Below are 16,144 nucleotides of genomic sequence, written 5' to 3'. Positions count from 1 at the left end.
AAAAGTGTACTTTCCATAGGTTTTTCGGCAGCTTTGTTTCTTTAATTTGAACCTATGTCTTCTTGTTCTTCAAGTTGCAATTTTTTTAATTTTCCTTGTTAATTTTGTTGGTTCCTGGATGAGGTTCAGGGGGTTGTTCTATGGGGAACTTGGTCCATTTCCTAATACAATTTTGTATGTAGTGATCCTATTTTTGATTTTGAAACTAGTGACAGACATAAGAACAAATTTAATACTGAATGTTTTTTCTTTAAATATCTGTGTTTTATGGAAGCTGCTGGTTACTGAATTAGAATTCCAGATTATCAATATTTTACTTTATTGCTCTCCTATCTTGTCTTAGTAACTGTCTCTCCACCTCAACTGTGATCATCAGGGTGGTGGTAGTAATGGAATTGATGATTTAGCCAAAGTATATGCTTTTAAAGAGGGAGTTGATTATAACCTTTGATTGCCTTTGATTGACTGAGGGCAGTAATATTCAAAGAATTCTAACAAAATTTAGTAGACCCCAAGACAAAATGATATTTGCAAAATCTATCTCGTCTATCATCACGTGTCTATCCAATGAAGTCAGTAGACTTCTAAACGTTATTATACAATAATGTTTGGCTTAGGCTCGGCTACAAATACCACTCAGTTTGCATCACCAACAGGTGATGCAAAGTAGATCTGACCAAATATAAACTTTGCCACAAAACTATTCCTTTCTAAGAGTTTAGAGACAACTATATTACTAATGTTCACATGTTCATGTATTTTATCCAAGATGACATATTACCCAAAATTCTCACCAGATATCACTTTTGCCCATTGTAGATAGTGCACAGACTGTCTGTGAGCTTTCACTGCCTACAAGTCTCATACTTGCTTTTCTCTTTACCATATATCATAGCATTAGTTACAGTATATTGATGTAAATAGATCACTACACATGTATCTTTATCACAAATTTGAGGCAAATTTAACTAAGTAGTAAAAACAAATGGTAATTGCTTAGCCTAAACAATTATGGAGCTCAGTTTCAGAACACATTATGTGACCTGCTAATTAAGCTAAAGTAATCAAAACACTGAATAGACTGTTGATGTAAATATTAACAAATTCTGTAACCAGCGCATCAATGCCAAAACCTGCTTAGCTAAATAAATATTGGGGGGCCCAGTTTCTGTGCCCATTATGTGTCCCTGTAATTTCTCCACTATCACCTACCACTCACAGGATAGGTATAGGTTGTTTAATAAATGAAATAAACTAAGATACAATATATCTGTAATCTGAAGTTGGGTTATTACTCCAGTTCTGATAAGATTTTTTTTTACAAAAACTGAAAGAGGCCTGTGTTCAAATTCCTTGAGCCAAAACAAAAAAACATTAGCTTACCTGAACATTGATTATTTTGTTACGTATGAGAGACTGCAGGAACACACACACTAGTCGAACAAGTCTGTTTTGCATGTAGCGGTCCTTTATGGTCTCACAGGTACTGATGCAGTTACTAATGTACAGATGTACAAATTCCGATGGCAGCTCCACAGCAGTTGTTAACCTACCGGGCAAATGTACATTATTATGTAAATCATTTTGAGGCAAGTTAGTACACTAAAGCTCATTAAAACCAGTGACTTTCTCATATAATATGTGACCAGGAAAAACTCAAGAACCTTGAACAAATCATGCAAACTTTATTAAAAATTTATCAATGCTAAGTTAAAAATTTCCATGCTCTCTCTCTCTCTCTCTCTCTCTCCTCACCTCCAGACAATTCAAATAATACAGCTGATGCTGACACCCTGTTAGGCAGGTAGCAGAGCTAAAATTTCCAAAGAAACAATTTGCTAGCTAACAAAAGCAGAACTTAGACCCTGGTTACCTAGGAATAATAGTGAATTTTGGGGGGCACTCCTGCTCCAGCTTTGGAGTACACATGATTACAGGTTTTACGGGAAAGAACAAAGTGGTAACTTTGAATATAATTTTAATGAAAAATACTTTATTTCAACCACTCACGATCTTGAATTCCCTTATAACTTGTTAATATGTTCATCCAGCCTATTTCATGGAATTAATCAATCTAAGTTATATTTAGTAAGTGGAGTATGTGTATAGTTTACTTTATGCTTCTCATTCCTAACACAGCAAGTACACTCCTTCAAACTAATGTCTATGTTCCATTCACCTGGGCTCTAAGAGGCTCAAACCCTGGGCCCCATGTGTGAGAGACCAAAGCTCTATCAACCGAGCTATTGAGTAGTCTTAATAAGGAATAATTGAGTAGTTTTAGTTCCTATGTTATTTGTTTTCCCATAATTTGTTTTAGTGATACAGTTCTCAAAAAAGATATCCCATAATACAACATTAACATCATTCACATCTCAAATAATCTGTGTACAGTATCTATGACCCAAAGAAATTATTTCTCTACCATTATTTGAAGTGCAATTTTTGTTTAGTTGATCTTACCTATTTACTACTTCCATGGAATGCAAAGACATCTCCATGTTGACAAGAACACTAAAATACTCGGTGATCTGGCTTGACTGCATTAATTTCAGTAAAACTTCGATGGCAATGAGCGGGTTGTGTTCGACCAGGTCAGGCAGCTGCAGATATTAACATGTACTTAATAAATGTTCAAATAACCAATTAGCCAACTTGTGTACACCTTACAGAAAAAGAGGTAATTGTGGGTTATTAGGATCTGAATTAAATATTCGGAGCATTCTACACCACAATGAAAATTAAAATACAGTACTGTATTGGTTAAGTATCATTAGGAAGTATAATAATGCAAGAATTTAAATGAGGAGTGAACTGAAGAACAGTAGGACTAAAACCAAGAATGAAAGGTATTTGAAACTGAAACAAGTTTATCGAGACATAATTACACTAAAAGAATGAGGTACCTCAAGCTATTCTCACTTTGTTCAATACATGTTCTTATATTTACATAGACATCACAAAAACCCAACATATTATTTAACATTCTGGGTGATGAAAGGTATTGTAAGGTAATCATCAGGAAAAAAGCACTAAGCCAGTATGACTATGAAGTAAAGCACTCAGAAAGGATATGTCCATAGATTGAACTTGGATGGGGCTCTGGGAGTTTTGATCCCTGGATTTGAAAATTCTCATAATCCATTCTATCATTTTTCTAGCTGACACTATGCTGTCTAGGCTCACTTACCTGAATTATATGGATAATTCCAGACAGGCCAGAAATTTGGATAAGCAGAATTCTTACAGAGGAAGTCCAACAATGACCATACTGGTAATTTTTTTTACAACAACATACACACATACTATAAATAAAAAATATAATTTAAAACTGTATTTGCTTGATAAACTTTAAGTTGTCAGGCATAATTACTCTTAGATCCTTTACATGTTGCTTTTCTACTATGGGCAGATTTAATAATGTCATGTACTCTGTTTTTTGTTTTAGGTCTTAATTTTTACCATACCTAAATACCCAGAATTTATCACTGTTAAACATCATGTATAAACAGCATAAACAGGCAGCATAAACATTATGCTGCCCAATCGAATACATATTAATATCAGCTTGTAGTTTTTCAATGTATTCTATGGAACTAATTTTCATGCTGATTTTTGTGTCATCAGCAAAAGATGACACAAAGCTGTGACTTTTATTTTTGTCTATATCTGATATGAGAATAAGGAAAAGCAGCGGTGCAAGGACTGTGCCCTGAGATACAAAACTTTTCTCTATGCTTGGACTAGATTTTATTTGATTGAATGCTACTCTTGTTTTACAGAAAATTTAATATCCAACACCCTACTTTACCTATTACTCTTATTGACCTCAGTTTGTGTGCTATCACTCCATGGTCATATTCATCAAATATCTTTGCAAAGTCCATGTATACCACATCTGCATTCTGTTTTTCTTCTAATGCATCAGTGATTTTGTCATAGTGCTCAAGTAACTACTAAAGGCATGATCTTCCCGCTTTCAATTCATGTTGGCTTGGGTTGTGCGGGTCATTGGTCTCCATAAAACTGGAGATCTGACTCCTGATCACGCTCTCAAAAACGTTTATTATAATCTGTAATATAATAGAATTCTGCTTCTGGTATTTTCCTAGTGTCAAAGCTTCTTCTCCACACTACACTGGGTGCTTGTGCTACTGGTACTTTCTTTATAAATACATATTGGTTCCAGGAGTCTGGACCCAGAGCCGAGTGCATGGGCATGCAGTTGATTTTTCTTTCAAAATCTGCAGTTAGTGTTGATTTTTTTTTCAGGGGTATGAATATCAATCATAAGGATGCTTTCTGGAACTTCCACATTCATGCTGCTTATTAGGGTGCTAAACATGTCCTCATACTGCTTTTTTAGAATTTTACTAATTGCTTTGTCATCCTCTGTGTATGAAACTTGACTTGTAACCATAGGTCCAATACTGAGAGAGGTTTTTGATTTTGGTTCTGCATATGTGAACAATTATTTTGGAATTTTCTTTATCTTTTGTATGATTTTCTGTTCTAATTTCATTTCTTCAATCTCATATGATTGCTTCAGTCTCAGTTCTTTGTCTTCATTTTCAGTTTAAATTATTCTTTCTTTGTAGGGGATAGTCATGTTTGCTTAAGCATTTGTTATTTTTTACCCTTTTCTGTAGTGCCATCTGCAGTCTCTTTCTAAGCTGGTTCTCTTTCTGGTATTCCACAAAGGGACATGTTTCAGATGGACTTTATGTGCTTTGGCAGTCAATTGTCCTATTCCTTGTGTGGGATTTTTATTATTTAGAACAGTTCCTCCATTGAATATTTGTAAATTCCATGTTTATTTTTCTCAGTCCATCCTTTTATAAATAAAATTGAATTTATTGAATAACTTCTCTTGCTTGATAATTTTGTTATGATCTTTTAAGGGTATTGATGTTAGTTTGCACTTCAATGAGCTTGCAATGTGAGTATGTGGTATCCGAGATTGTAACGTTCCTGATTATTTCATCATTGATTGTGAAGATCATTTCTAGAATATTTTCAGCCCTAGATGGCTCTGTTATCTGTTGGTTGAGTGAAAATTTATTACTGAATCTAAATATGTCTCTAATTTGTGGTTATTTCCTGATAGATTTCCTGGTATAATACAGTATTATTGTTTGTTTTCTCCATCTGAATCTGAATACAAGTGGTTTGAGAGCAGAGTGAAAGAACAATACCCAACCTCTTGGACCATCAAGGTTTAAATGCTGACCCTGTAAAAACCCAGTGTGTTAAATGTATTAAAACACTTCTTTCTGGGGTGGGCTCTCTCTGGCTCCCTGGAGCTATCTCAACGTGAGAAACAAACCAAAAATACACACCAGAGGTGGAGAACTAAAACCAGTAATCTCCAAAGTGGGGAAACAGCAAGATCAGGTAATCCTAACTCATGCACACAAGCCCGGCACAGACCAAACACGTTGATGAGATATTGTGCCACCAACATCCAAATAGTGTGCCAAAATCCAGAAGCCAGAGTATCAGCCCCAGTCACATTAGAAAAGAAAGCAGACAGAGCCACAAACTTGTGAACAACCCAAACCCAAAGGCAGTCCACAGGATTGCTAAACTTATGGCACTGCAGACAACACGAGACACAGGGGCACTAGAACATGGAACCAAGGACACAAGGTTAGCAAACAACAGGACACCAAAAGCATCCCAGTGAATTGCTGAAACTAGGCACAGCAAATGATGCATCCCCCAGCTGAGCAAACCATGAACCAACAAATAATGTACGAAGTCAGCTCTCTCATACGTACTCAGAAAAGATGGAGAAGGTTGCAAATAAAGAAGCCACCCACCAAGGCCAAAAGAACAAAATCTTTGTTTGTAAAGGAAAGCATGAAGCTACTCAACCTGCACCCTGAAGGAAGGCCCAACAAAACAAAATATTATAAAAAACCAGCGTTGAATGTAATGAAACGCCATTCTCTGGGTGAGATCCGGAGGCTTCCCAGAGCTATACTGGGCCGATGTGTATATATATTAGACCGTGGCAACAGTCTATCGATGGAGTTCTAAGCCTACTGGGGACCAGAGCAGGAACCTGGCTCCCTCAAGAGAGGCCCGAGGAGCAATGGCCTATAGACATCCTTATGTAATTGTAAGCAGTCTATGTCTGCCATCTACCAGGTCAGGCACCCAGAAAGGTAGGAATTCCAAAACAAACTACAGCCGGTTAAAAATTGCAAACCAAAAGCTGAACTAGCAAGCAGAACTCCCCAATCAACAACAAGCATGACGTCACCACAGCTGCCGTGCCGCTGTCTGCACAACTCCCCCTCCTTCCTGGGAGAGGGAAGGGGGGAGGGGTCCCAGACCTCCCGAGCCGGCTAACTAACCCCAGTTGGGTAGGGTTAGTTGGCCCCAAGGATCCAGAAGGATCATTCTGCCAAAAACATTTCCAATTTGGAAAGATCAAGTAGCAACTGCACTTGAGGGAAGGGAGATATACCCCACTGACCCCAGAGTGGCTAAAAGTCATTCGCCATGAGAACCTCATGAACTGAGAAGTGATGATATAGGAAGGAAGCTCCTTCCAACATAAAGAGGTTCACCTGAAGGTAGCAAAACATCTTGCAAGTTCAATGGAAGGACATATCGGTAACTGTCCACTCTGTAACAATGGGATGGTAGCAAGAGGGGCATTTCATTATAATACAGGACGCACCCCACACATGAAACACGCAGAGAACTAAAAACCACAAGATGCCAGAAAAAGAGCCAAACATAAAGCCCAGCTCAGCGGATGAAGGAACCAAAGTGATTTCCGCTCAATTCAGACAATGAACCACTGGGGGCAGGTGGAAGAGAGCCGGATCCTAGAGCTATGAGCTAAGAAAACAAGCCACAGAACCAGCCACAAGGTGGTGAAACACTCAAACTGTGCAGGGCACCCAGTGAAGAGAACCTGACTAACAACCCTGAAAGGCAAGAGAGCCTAACACAAGACCCAACCCTTGGATCAAGGCAGCCCCAACAGGGCGAGTGTGATAGAAGGAAGATGCTATGGGGATGCACCCTGTAAAGCCAGAAGAAAATTCCAAATAATGAGCTATAGGAGGGCCAACGACGCTCGTACCAGACGGACCCGAGACTTCCACCAGGTGACCAAGCACCAAGTGAGAGGTAGTAGACAGGTCCACATCTACCACATGACTGATCCAGTGACTAAGGCTTTCTGGGTTGCCATCTGGTGATGGAAGTGTGGAACTAGCAGTGGTAATAACCTAACTAATGTGTTCCTAGTTTTCAGGGTTGCTAATATTATCCTTGAGGTTGTTTGTTTTGGTGCACTTTACCCTTCTGGTGGCTTTTCCTCTTGGTTTGGGTGATCTAGTATCCCTTGCTCCCTGTGAATGAACCAGGTTTTAGCTTCTGGTCAGCAGTAGGCATTTTGCAACTTGCAAGGGCCTGGTGCAGCATAATTTGTGTAGAGCTATCTGGGCAGCTAGCTCCAGGTAGTCAACAAGGAAAGTCCTCCCAGAAAACAAGGTCATTGTTCTACCAACAAATACAAGTGGATGGATGGGCAAGAAAAAGTCTCTGCATAAATAATCCATGAAAATGAAGTTTAGATGTTTTGATAATAAAAAAAATAAAAAATATTAGATTTTTACAATTAAATTGTGTAAATATGGTTCTTTGACTGTTCCTTTTCTGTACAGTGAGAAGTTCTAAGGATGCAAATAAAAATACTACTACATTATTCACCTTGGGAGGAGTTAGACCAGTGTGATATACCATTCTGGGGTCCTTATCTAGTTCTGCAAGAAGGTGCTGTTGCTGAGGTAATGATAATGTTTCCTTGAAGGCCTTAGCCATTAGACGCTTGGCCTCGGCATCACCACCACTAAGGACACACATACTTGAATCGTACATAACTTTGTATTCGGCCCGGTCGACTGGGGTTATCCATACTAGCTGTTGGGAGAAATATATTCTGTACTAAATATGAGCTTCAATTACATTAAACAAACTTATTGATAAAAAACAAAAAATATTGCATTATTCTTTGGTTTGGAACTACAGATATATATTAATATTGTATTTGCATGTAACAGTTATTTAAGTACAATATAATTAATAAACTGTTAAGTGTTTATGTGTTGGTGCTAGTTTATCCATGGCAGATACTACATTAAGGCTATGCAAGCTGCAGCACGGAATTTTGCATATTTTCAAGGGTTTTTGTGCTGCTATTAGCCAAAGGCCCCTACACCACAACACTTATTTTGTCATATTTTGGCATTATGGCATTTACCATAAATATTGAAGGTTCTGCTGAAACCCTATCTGTACCTTACATCTACTTCTAAATCATATTTATATGCTTCCATCCATCCAACTACTGTACAAGTTTATAAATCTATCTCCCAGCCATCTACCTATATCTAATGATTCAATCTGGTCCTATTGCCTAAAATACATACTGCCAGTGCAAATAAGATAATTCAAGTGGCTTACAGAACAACTAATCACAAGATAACCCTAATGCTGCCAGCCCCTTTATAACCAAATAATAAAGGTTATCAATCACAACAGGGATTAAAGTCAGAATGCTCAACATAACTCAACATAACTACTGTCACCATTGGGAGGCATTCAACTTTAACCCACTGACTACTAAAAGTGATAAGTAGTAGATTCATCATAAGTAGTAGATTCATCATATGGGCATACTATGGGCAAAGTGACCACGTGCATCCGAGAGACCTGAGTTCAGATAAATTGGACCCAAAAACCAAGTTTAGAACAGGACAGGAATGATATTTTCTACATACATTTCCTGAATTTTAATGAAAATGTATCCTATTCATCGAGATGGTAACTTTACACTCTTTAATAAAACACAAACTTTACTAACTTCATCTTCGGCAATGTGTAGTGGAGGAGTTAGTCTTATAATCTCTGGAGTGAAGTACTGTTGGGCTAAAGTCGGAGTTGCACCACAAAGCAAGGTTTCACATGTTCTCTTCACTTGACCAACTTCACTTAATAACCTGAAATGCCTTTAAGTATTATTACCAAAGAAATTACAGGGTAAAAGCTAAAATATACAGAACAAAAGTGGTTTTAGACAAATTCAGCTTCATTAAACAACTGTGACAGATCAGGGTTTGAACCTGAATTACCAAGGCTCACTCCCTGGTGTACACAGTACCATAACCACTTCACCAGCAATTACTGTAGGGATTGGTGAAGCCTGGAGTTTTCTTCCAATGTTTCCCTATCATCAACAATTGAATGTTGTCTTGCCCGACTCTTCATGAATCCAGATAATGATAGTGGATTCTTATCTCAGAGAAGAACTGTCTGTGATTACTCAGAAAAAATTATGCATTTCACTAAACCCAACAATCACTCATTTTATAGACAAAATATAAACTAATAAATATATAATGAATTAAACTAAAAGACTTAATATTGGCATGGTATACCCTGAGCTGGGTGATGGCTGTGGGTGGGAATAGATAATTGGGATGGCACTCTTGGCTGTATCTGGACGTTCTGAAAGTAATTCTGCTAAGCTTAGTCTGAGGGCAGTAGTGTCAATCGGTGGGTGGTTTGTAACATCTAGATTCATAATTTGTGCAGCAGTTCTCTTCAGTAACTGGAAAATAAGGAAGACCAAATAGTAAAAGTGGTAAAATTCAGCTCCTGCTTCATGTAAGTCAGAAGCAGGATAATAATGATTTACTGTTTAATGCGTATGTTCCCCACCCCATTATTCAAGGATGAGAGAGACAATTTTGTTTAAATATAATAACTTCAGTAATTGCTCTGAATGAAAGATGCATAGCCTATCAGCAGATATCAACATGAAAAACAAACTTATGGATACCTTTTTACAATGTGATGCATTAAGACTAATCAAATATCATCATGGCTATGTATGATCAGTAAACGACAAAAATAAAATAATATAGTTAAACTGCTGAAGCATTCTCAGGTACTCTATTTTACATTTATTAACACTTATTAAAATTTTTAACTAAAACCTAAAATAAGATTAAACAAACAGAAGCAAGAAAACAAACATTCATAGTATCAGGAGTCAGAAGGTGTACTTGGACAGATACAGTGAAGAATAAGTAGATAAGATGAATAATACAAAACATATGAAAATGGTGGAGTGCAAAATAAAAGAAATAATGACTATTTAGTCAAGATCTAGTCTATTTCTAAATTCACAAAACATAGCCGTGCCGAATAAAACATACCTCTTTGCTATTTTTGTCGGTAATAAGAGTGGACAGAAAGACGATCTCCTGTGGGCTAATTCTAGGTATATGGCCAGCATATTCCAATTTCTTGCCTGTTCCTTTAGCTATGTCATCAGGGGGGTGCTAAAGAGAACAGTAAAAATAATTAGTTTTTTAATGAAGAGTTATTTCCTACTAAAGTAGATTACATACATTACTTCACACATTTAAATTTGTTATGTGCAGATTGGTTTCAGAACAAGTTGCTAAATTTTAATTTGCTCCTAATGTTATGAGAGTTATTTTAATTTATCCTATACAGTACTTAACTAAGTTTAACCTAATTTTGCAGAAAGCCGAGAAGTATATCTCTGGCTTGAAAAAGCATTAAAAAAATGGGTGACTCAAGCTTGCCATATGGTTTTATTACTTGTAAGATTAACATATAATTTTAGTCTTATGTATAGTAGGTACCCTATTTTAAGCTTATTAAATTTGTTTTGTTGTATTTTTGTATAATGTTAGAAAATGTATAAAACAGTGTGTAAGTGGGAGTTCCTTGTAAGGTACATGCCTGGTGGGGCACACCTGGTCATCACCTGCAGATTCAACCACGAGAATGAATTCTGCCAAAGTATGGTCTTACACAAGAACACAAATATTCTAGTGGGCATATTAGAAAATTTTAGTAACATTGAGCATGAACAAATGTTCATATGAATGTACATAATAATAAACAAAACTGTTTTAATATACAGTACTGTATATCCTTTTGAAGTACTGTATACATACTGAATTGACAGTACAGTATATACAATAACTGGAGAGCTCATGAATACAATAGTACACTTACAAGTAAACAGGACAGTATAAGCCATTTGCAAGAAAAATTGATAATCCCTTACCAAAATGTTAACAAACACAGGAAGAAAAGGATTATTTGGTGGGGGTTCTCCTCGATACAACTCATGGAGAATTGTTATTGCTGAAAGCCGCTGTGCTGGGCTTGGTAAGAGGTCTGGCTGTTGTAACAAAAACACAAGGGCACTCCCCACTGCAAAAATAAACAATGTTGTATTGTTATATGGCACAATTACAACTCTGCATAAACTTCAATGTGTAAAATCCATATTGTGTAATTGATTGTTGAATTACTTTACTTATTTCAAAGTTTATCATACGATGATTTACAAATTCTTCAAATCTTGGTCTATTATTTATTATTAAATATAATAACACAATCTCCTTCAATACAGTACAGTAGTGTACTTACATTTGAAAAAATCTTCTTTGGTAAAATTTTGAAAAATTTGATGCGTTATCTGTTCTAAGGTTGATGAATCGGCCGACTCCTCTGATAAAATCCTGAAAAAATAAATGTAACAATATGATTAATAAAAAACTACAACAGGTTTTTCCATTAACTTTCATTACATTGTAAGGGGGTTAGAGGGACAAAAAATGCAGTATAAAACAGAGGGACAGTATATAAAAGTCAAGAATAGTGCCACTACTACTTTGAAATTTGGTACAATGTATAGTTTTAGTTCAAAGAAATTTGCATTATACATTAAGTGGGTAGCTTTGTCTTAACAATAGACTTGCATTTTAACAAAAATGCTTTCAATTAAATCTGAAAATGTATCCATTTCTATGAACAAACCTTTGTTTTTGGAAGTTAACTTTATGTTCACAATAATTATCACAAACTTGTAATTTTGGTGCCAAATGTATGCTAATGATTGTTGACATTCAGGAATAACAGTCTTAAAATGTTACAGTATACACAAAATACATAAAATGTTCACACAGTTATTGCGTTCATTTTTTCAACAGAATGTGAGAAAATGTCAAATGGTAGCGAAAATTAATCCTCTGCTTTGAGGAAATGCTTGTTACAAATAAGATGTAAGCATTATGGGTAAAGACAGTTATTAAGCAGATGTGTAGTTTGCAGTGCAACAATTTTTAATTTAAGTATACAGTACTATACATGAAAAGTGAGCTCTTGGCTCCAAATGCTGGGTTTATTACCAGCTTTATTTTTATTTTTAGGAGTCAATGAATAATATGGTTGTATTTGTGTTCACTCCACAAATTTTATTCAAACCAATTTATAGTGTAGGAAGCACCACTTGACCTAACAAAAGTAATATATGCCAAAATAACCATAAAAGGTAAAATATTTGCCATCTTAGATTTCCATGAAAATCTCCCTGTTGAATTTTATTTTACATTTGTATAATAAATTGCCAGTAAATAAATTTGTGGAACTGCCAGTCATGAACGTTTCTGCATTACATATCACTGAAAATTACAAAAGCTTATCCAATTCTTAAGCCTTACTCATAACGACAGCTTAAATGGAAGATTGCCTTTTTGCCAATAGCACATAACACCGCTCTTCATTGGTTTGTATTTACTTTTCACTTGTTTAGGTAAGGGTTATCGGTATACATATTTCACTATAGCAAAGGTCAAGTTACGTTCTTTCCGAAGACATAATTATACAAGATTCTCCATCGCAATCACTGCACAATGACCCCATGAGATATGGAGGTTTTCATCTTCAAAATGGCAGCATTTATAAACAACCTCTATATTAAGCAATTAGAGCATGTTCATGACATAATATTTGTGTGTAAACTGCTGATTAGGACCATATATCCTGTCTGAATAATGAACGAGCTCAACTTCTTCTCAAACTTTTAACCCCAAAACTTTGAAAAGGAAGAGGTGCTAAAACCTCTGCAGCCATCATATTTACTAATACTGAATATTAGTGTATTTGAAATCCCAATTAGAGCATTTTCGCACTAAATGAGTCACCAGAGCTCAAATATCTCCTAGAGTCGCCCAAGCTGCGTATCTCTTACCCAGCCTAAACCTCACTTGTACAAACCACATGAACCATTATGAGTGACCAAAAGGTAGCCTGGAGCCTAGAAGTGGAATATAGACGGGGACGGAGTGGGTTAGATGGGTGTGGGGATGATATATACCCGAGTAGCTTAGACAGGTCACCAGTGGAGAGGGCCATCACTGTGTGTGTGTTTACATCAATAGCTCCAGGGGCGCCCACCTTCACAAACATCACAATACCTGCATAATATAATCACAACCGTCATGATAATTATTCTTTGATTCAGTTATTATTTAAATGAATTATATTGGGTAGTTTTGGGACATTTTCCAGCTAATATTATAGAGGCGGATGTATTCTGTCTCGGGGGAATTTGAGGCCAAGCCAGCTCACAAAAATGTAATTGGATTGTTAATTTATGTGTTAATAGCGATATATTAATTATGAAGAAGTGTATATTATTTCTGAAGAGGAGTAGTGTTGTATTATAAAGTGTGCGTAAGGTGTACATGTGTGTGTGGGGGAGGGGAGGAGAGGGGAGAGAGGGGAGGGCTAGTGGTGACCTCTGGGGGCCGGCGGCGCCTGCATGTACTCGCTCCTCTCCGCCAAAATGTCGGGCGAATTCGGCACGGGGAAGACTATATTCGTGCTGGCCATAGTGGTGGGTTGCTTCGCCGTGCTATGGCCTAAAATCTTCTACCCGATGCTGACGGCGTCGGTGAAGCCGCTGCCGCCCGCCAGTAAGCAAGGTGAGTGCAGCCGCCCACACCGCCGCCCACTATGGCCGCCCGCAGCAGACGACTACGGTCCTCACTCTACCCTCTCTCTCAACCTCACCACACGTTAATTAACTCCAACAAAGTGTTAATGAGAGCGTTAACTGGTGGGGCATCGTTTACCGACGAGGAATTCCGGCCCAGTCGTGTATTTTGCTCCATTCTATGTTGGGATTTTCCTTTTTTTTTTTTTATTGTTGGTAGGGGAACCTAAATATCATTCCTAAAGGAGCGAATTTTGGAGGCGACGCGAACTAGCTATTTATGGGAGATGTTCAACAAACAAGACTTAGGTTCATGTCAATGCAATATCATCCTCGACTACTGCCATCGACAGTGAGAATTGCGGAGAGCTGTTGATTATTACTGAAATACTCACAAGATTATACCCTTAGATCAGGCTTAGATATTTTATCCTGCTCTGTCATTTTATCTGATTTATATATATATTTGTTGTAACGGTAACAGTCGAATTGTATAATATTCGGCTAAACGTTAAAACAAAAATCTCAAAATATATATATATATATATATATCTATATACCGGCTTACAGGTAGGCAACCTGATAGCTTATAGCACGTGGTGGCGCGAGCAGGCAACCTTGAAGCCTTTAACACCGGTTCATTCATAATTTTTAGCCTATAACTCGTTCTCCTTGATAAATACGGAAGTTATGCAGCAATAATCAGTTGTGGAGATGCGCTTGGTGAAGGAGAGGTTGTGTGTACGTGAGGTGTGACATATATTCCAATTTTCAGTGACTAGTCGTCCACTGCTTGTGTCCCCCTCCCCCCACTCCCCACTGTCATCATTGATGGTATAACACGTGCTTACTCATAACAACCAACCTTGTGGTCATAACACGTGCTTACTCATAACAACCAACCTTGTGGTCATAACACGTGCTTACTCATAACAACCAACCTTGTGGTCATAACACGTGCTTACTCATAACAACCAACCTTGTGGTCATAACACGTGCTTACTCATAACAACCAACCTTGTGGTCATAACACGTGCTTACTCATAACAACCAACCTTGTGGTCATAACACGTGCTTACTCATAACAACCAACCTTGTGGTCATAACACGTGCTTACTCATAACAACCAACCTTGTGGCCATAACACGTGCTCACTCATAACAACCAACCTTGTGGTCATAACACGTGCTTACTCATAACAACCAACCTTGTGGTCATAACACGTGCTCATAAACAACCAACCTTGTGGTCATAACACGTGCTCACTCATAAACAATATAGTGGTCATGGTCTAAATCAGATATTTTATTCGTAAGAACTCTCACACGTTGTTACAATTTTAGCTGGACTGAGCAGGTATACAGCATTGAAAACTTACACATAACTTACCACAATCGGGAATACCGGGTTCGGATCTCGGACGGAACATAAATGGTTGGGCACGTTTCTTTGCACCTAATCCACCTGTTCACCTACCCAGGACTTAGTCAACTGGTGTGAAGTTGCATCCTGGCGCGAGACCTTGCATGTAGGGCGTGACAATGTGCAACACATCAGCAACACTATACCACGAAGAAGAGTGAAAAGAATCTATAGCAGATCGGATGCACCAATCATTGACTATTGCACAAGTGGCCGGGGAAGATTGACTATAGGTGCCTATCCTTAATTGTACTCCTCTGTTCACCCAGCAGTGATTGGGTATACCTGATTTTCTGTTCAGCCAGAATGCTGCATGGTGCTTGAAGTGATTGGGTCGTTGTCCCTTCACCTTCTAGTGTGTGTGGTCTGGTCAACATACTTTAGCCACGTTATTGTGATTCATCGCCTGCATTGGGTGTACCTGGTTGTTAAACGACTGGTGGGTCGTATTTCAGGGGAAACTAGTGGGTAAGACTTACCATGAGCTATAGGAAGGGAAAGCCTGTTAGTTAACAGGTTGATGTAGATACAAGGCAATATACTTCTCAAATATGCATGATTTTTTTTTTCATTTAAAATTTTCTCTTATAGGCCATTAGGGAAACACAAATATGTTGAACTAAAAAAAAAGAACAAAAAAACATTGAAATGACCACAACTTGTTTACGTTCATAAATAAGTTTGTGAGCAATGATACCACTTGCTCCAAAATTCTTCTAATTAATGACATGTATAATGATAAATTTTGTATAAGGTAATAATAGACATGCAAATGTAAAATCTTGGTAATTATAGGGATTTTGAATAAAATACAATAGTCATAATTTTCTATAGTAGAAAAATGTCTATTAACAAGATGTATTGACTTCGAGA

The 16,144-nt window shown here is 37.4% G+C and overlaps 2 protein-coding genes across 4 annotated transcripts in view; one reads left to right on the top strand and one right to left on the bottom strand.

Moving 5' to 3' along the window:
- Not11 (CCR4-NOT transcription complex subunit 11) overlaps positions 1-13,359 on the bottom strand; it is a 15,768-nt gene extending 2,409 nt beyond the window's left edge. For 2 of the 3 annotated variants that reach the window (XR_011229795.1, XM_045749273.2), the window contains exons 1-9: positions 13,229-13,359; positions 11,500-11,591; positions 11,132-11,280; positions 10,245-10,370; positions 9,462-9,634; positions 8,888-9,023; positions 7,735-7,944; positions 2,464-2,603; positions 1,384-1,549 (exon numbers count right to left, since the gene is read on the bottom strand). Coding sequence is in view for 2 of the 3 variants with exons in the window: in XM_045749273.2 (XP_045605229.1) it covers positions 1,384-1,549; positions 2,464-2,603; positions 7,735-7,944; positions 8,888-9,023; positions 9,462-9,634; positions 10,245-10,370; positions 11,132-11,280; positions 11,500-11,591; positions 13,229-13,320 (1,284 nt within the window). In the remaining variant the exon portion in view is untranslated. Of the gene's footprint in view, positions 1-1,383; positions 1,550-2,463; positions 2,604-7,734; positions 7,945-8,887; positions 9,024-9,461; positions 9,635-10,244; positions 10,371-11,131; positions 11,281-11,499; positions 11,592-13,128; positions 13,149-13,228 lie in introns of those variants that run through there. The other variant, XM_069332327.1, reaches the window with a different exon arrangement.
- A 268-nt stretch (positions 13,360-13,627) lies between these two features.
- Positions 13,628-16,144, top strand: part of RIC-3 (RIC3 acetylcholine receptor chaperone) — a 109,519-nt gene continuing 107,002 nt past the window's right edge. Inside the window, exon 1 of the mRNA XM_069332036.1 lies at positions 13,628-13,838. Within this exon, the coding sequence (XP_069188137.1) occupies positions 13,676-13,838 (163 nt within the window). The 5' untranslated portion in view covers positions 13,628-13,675. The remainder of the gene's footprint in view (positions 13,839-16,144) is intronic.

The sequence above is a fragment of the Procambarus clarkii genome, chromosome 27, assembly GCF_040958095.1.
Source record: "Procambarus clarkii isolate CNS0578487 chromosome 27, FALCON_Pclarkii_2.0, whole genome shotgun sequence".
Lineage (NCBI taxonomy): Eukaryota > Metazoa > Arthropoda > Malacostraca > Decapoda > Cambaridae > Procambarus > Procambarus clarkii.
The sequence above is the reverse complement of the archived record's forward strand: the minus strand, read 5'-3'. Positions and strand labels throughout refer to the sequence as shown.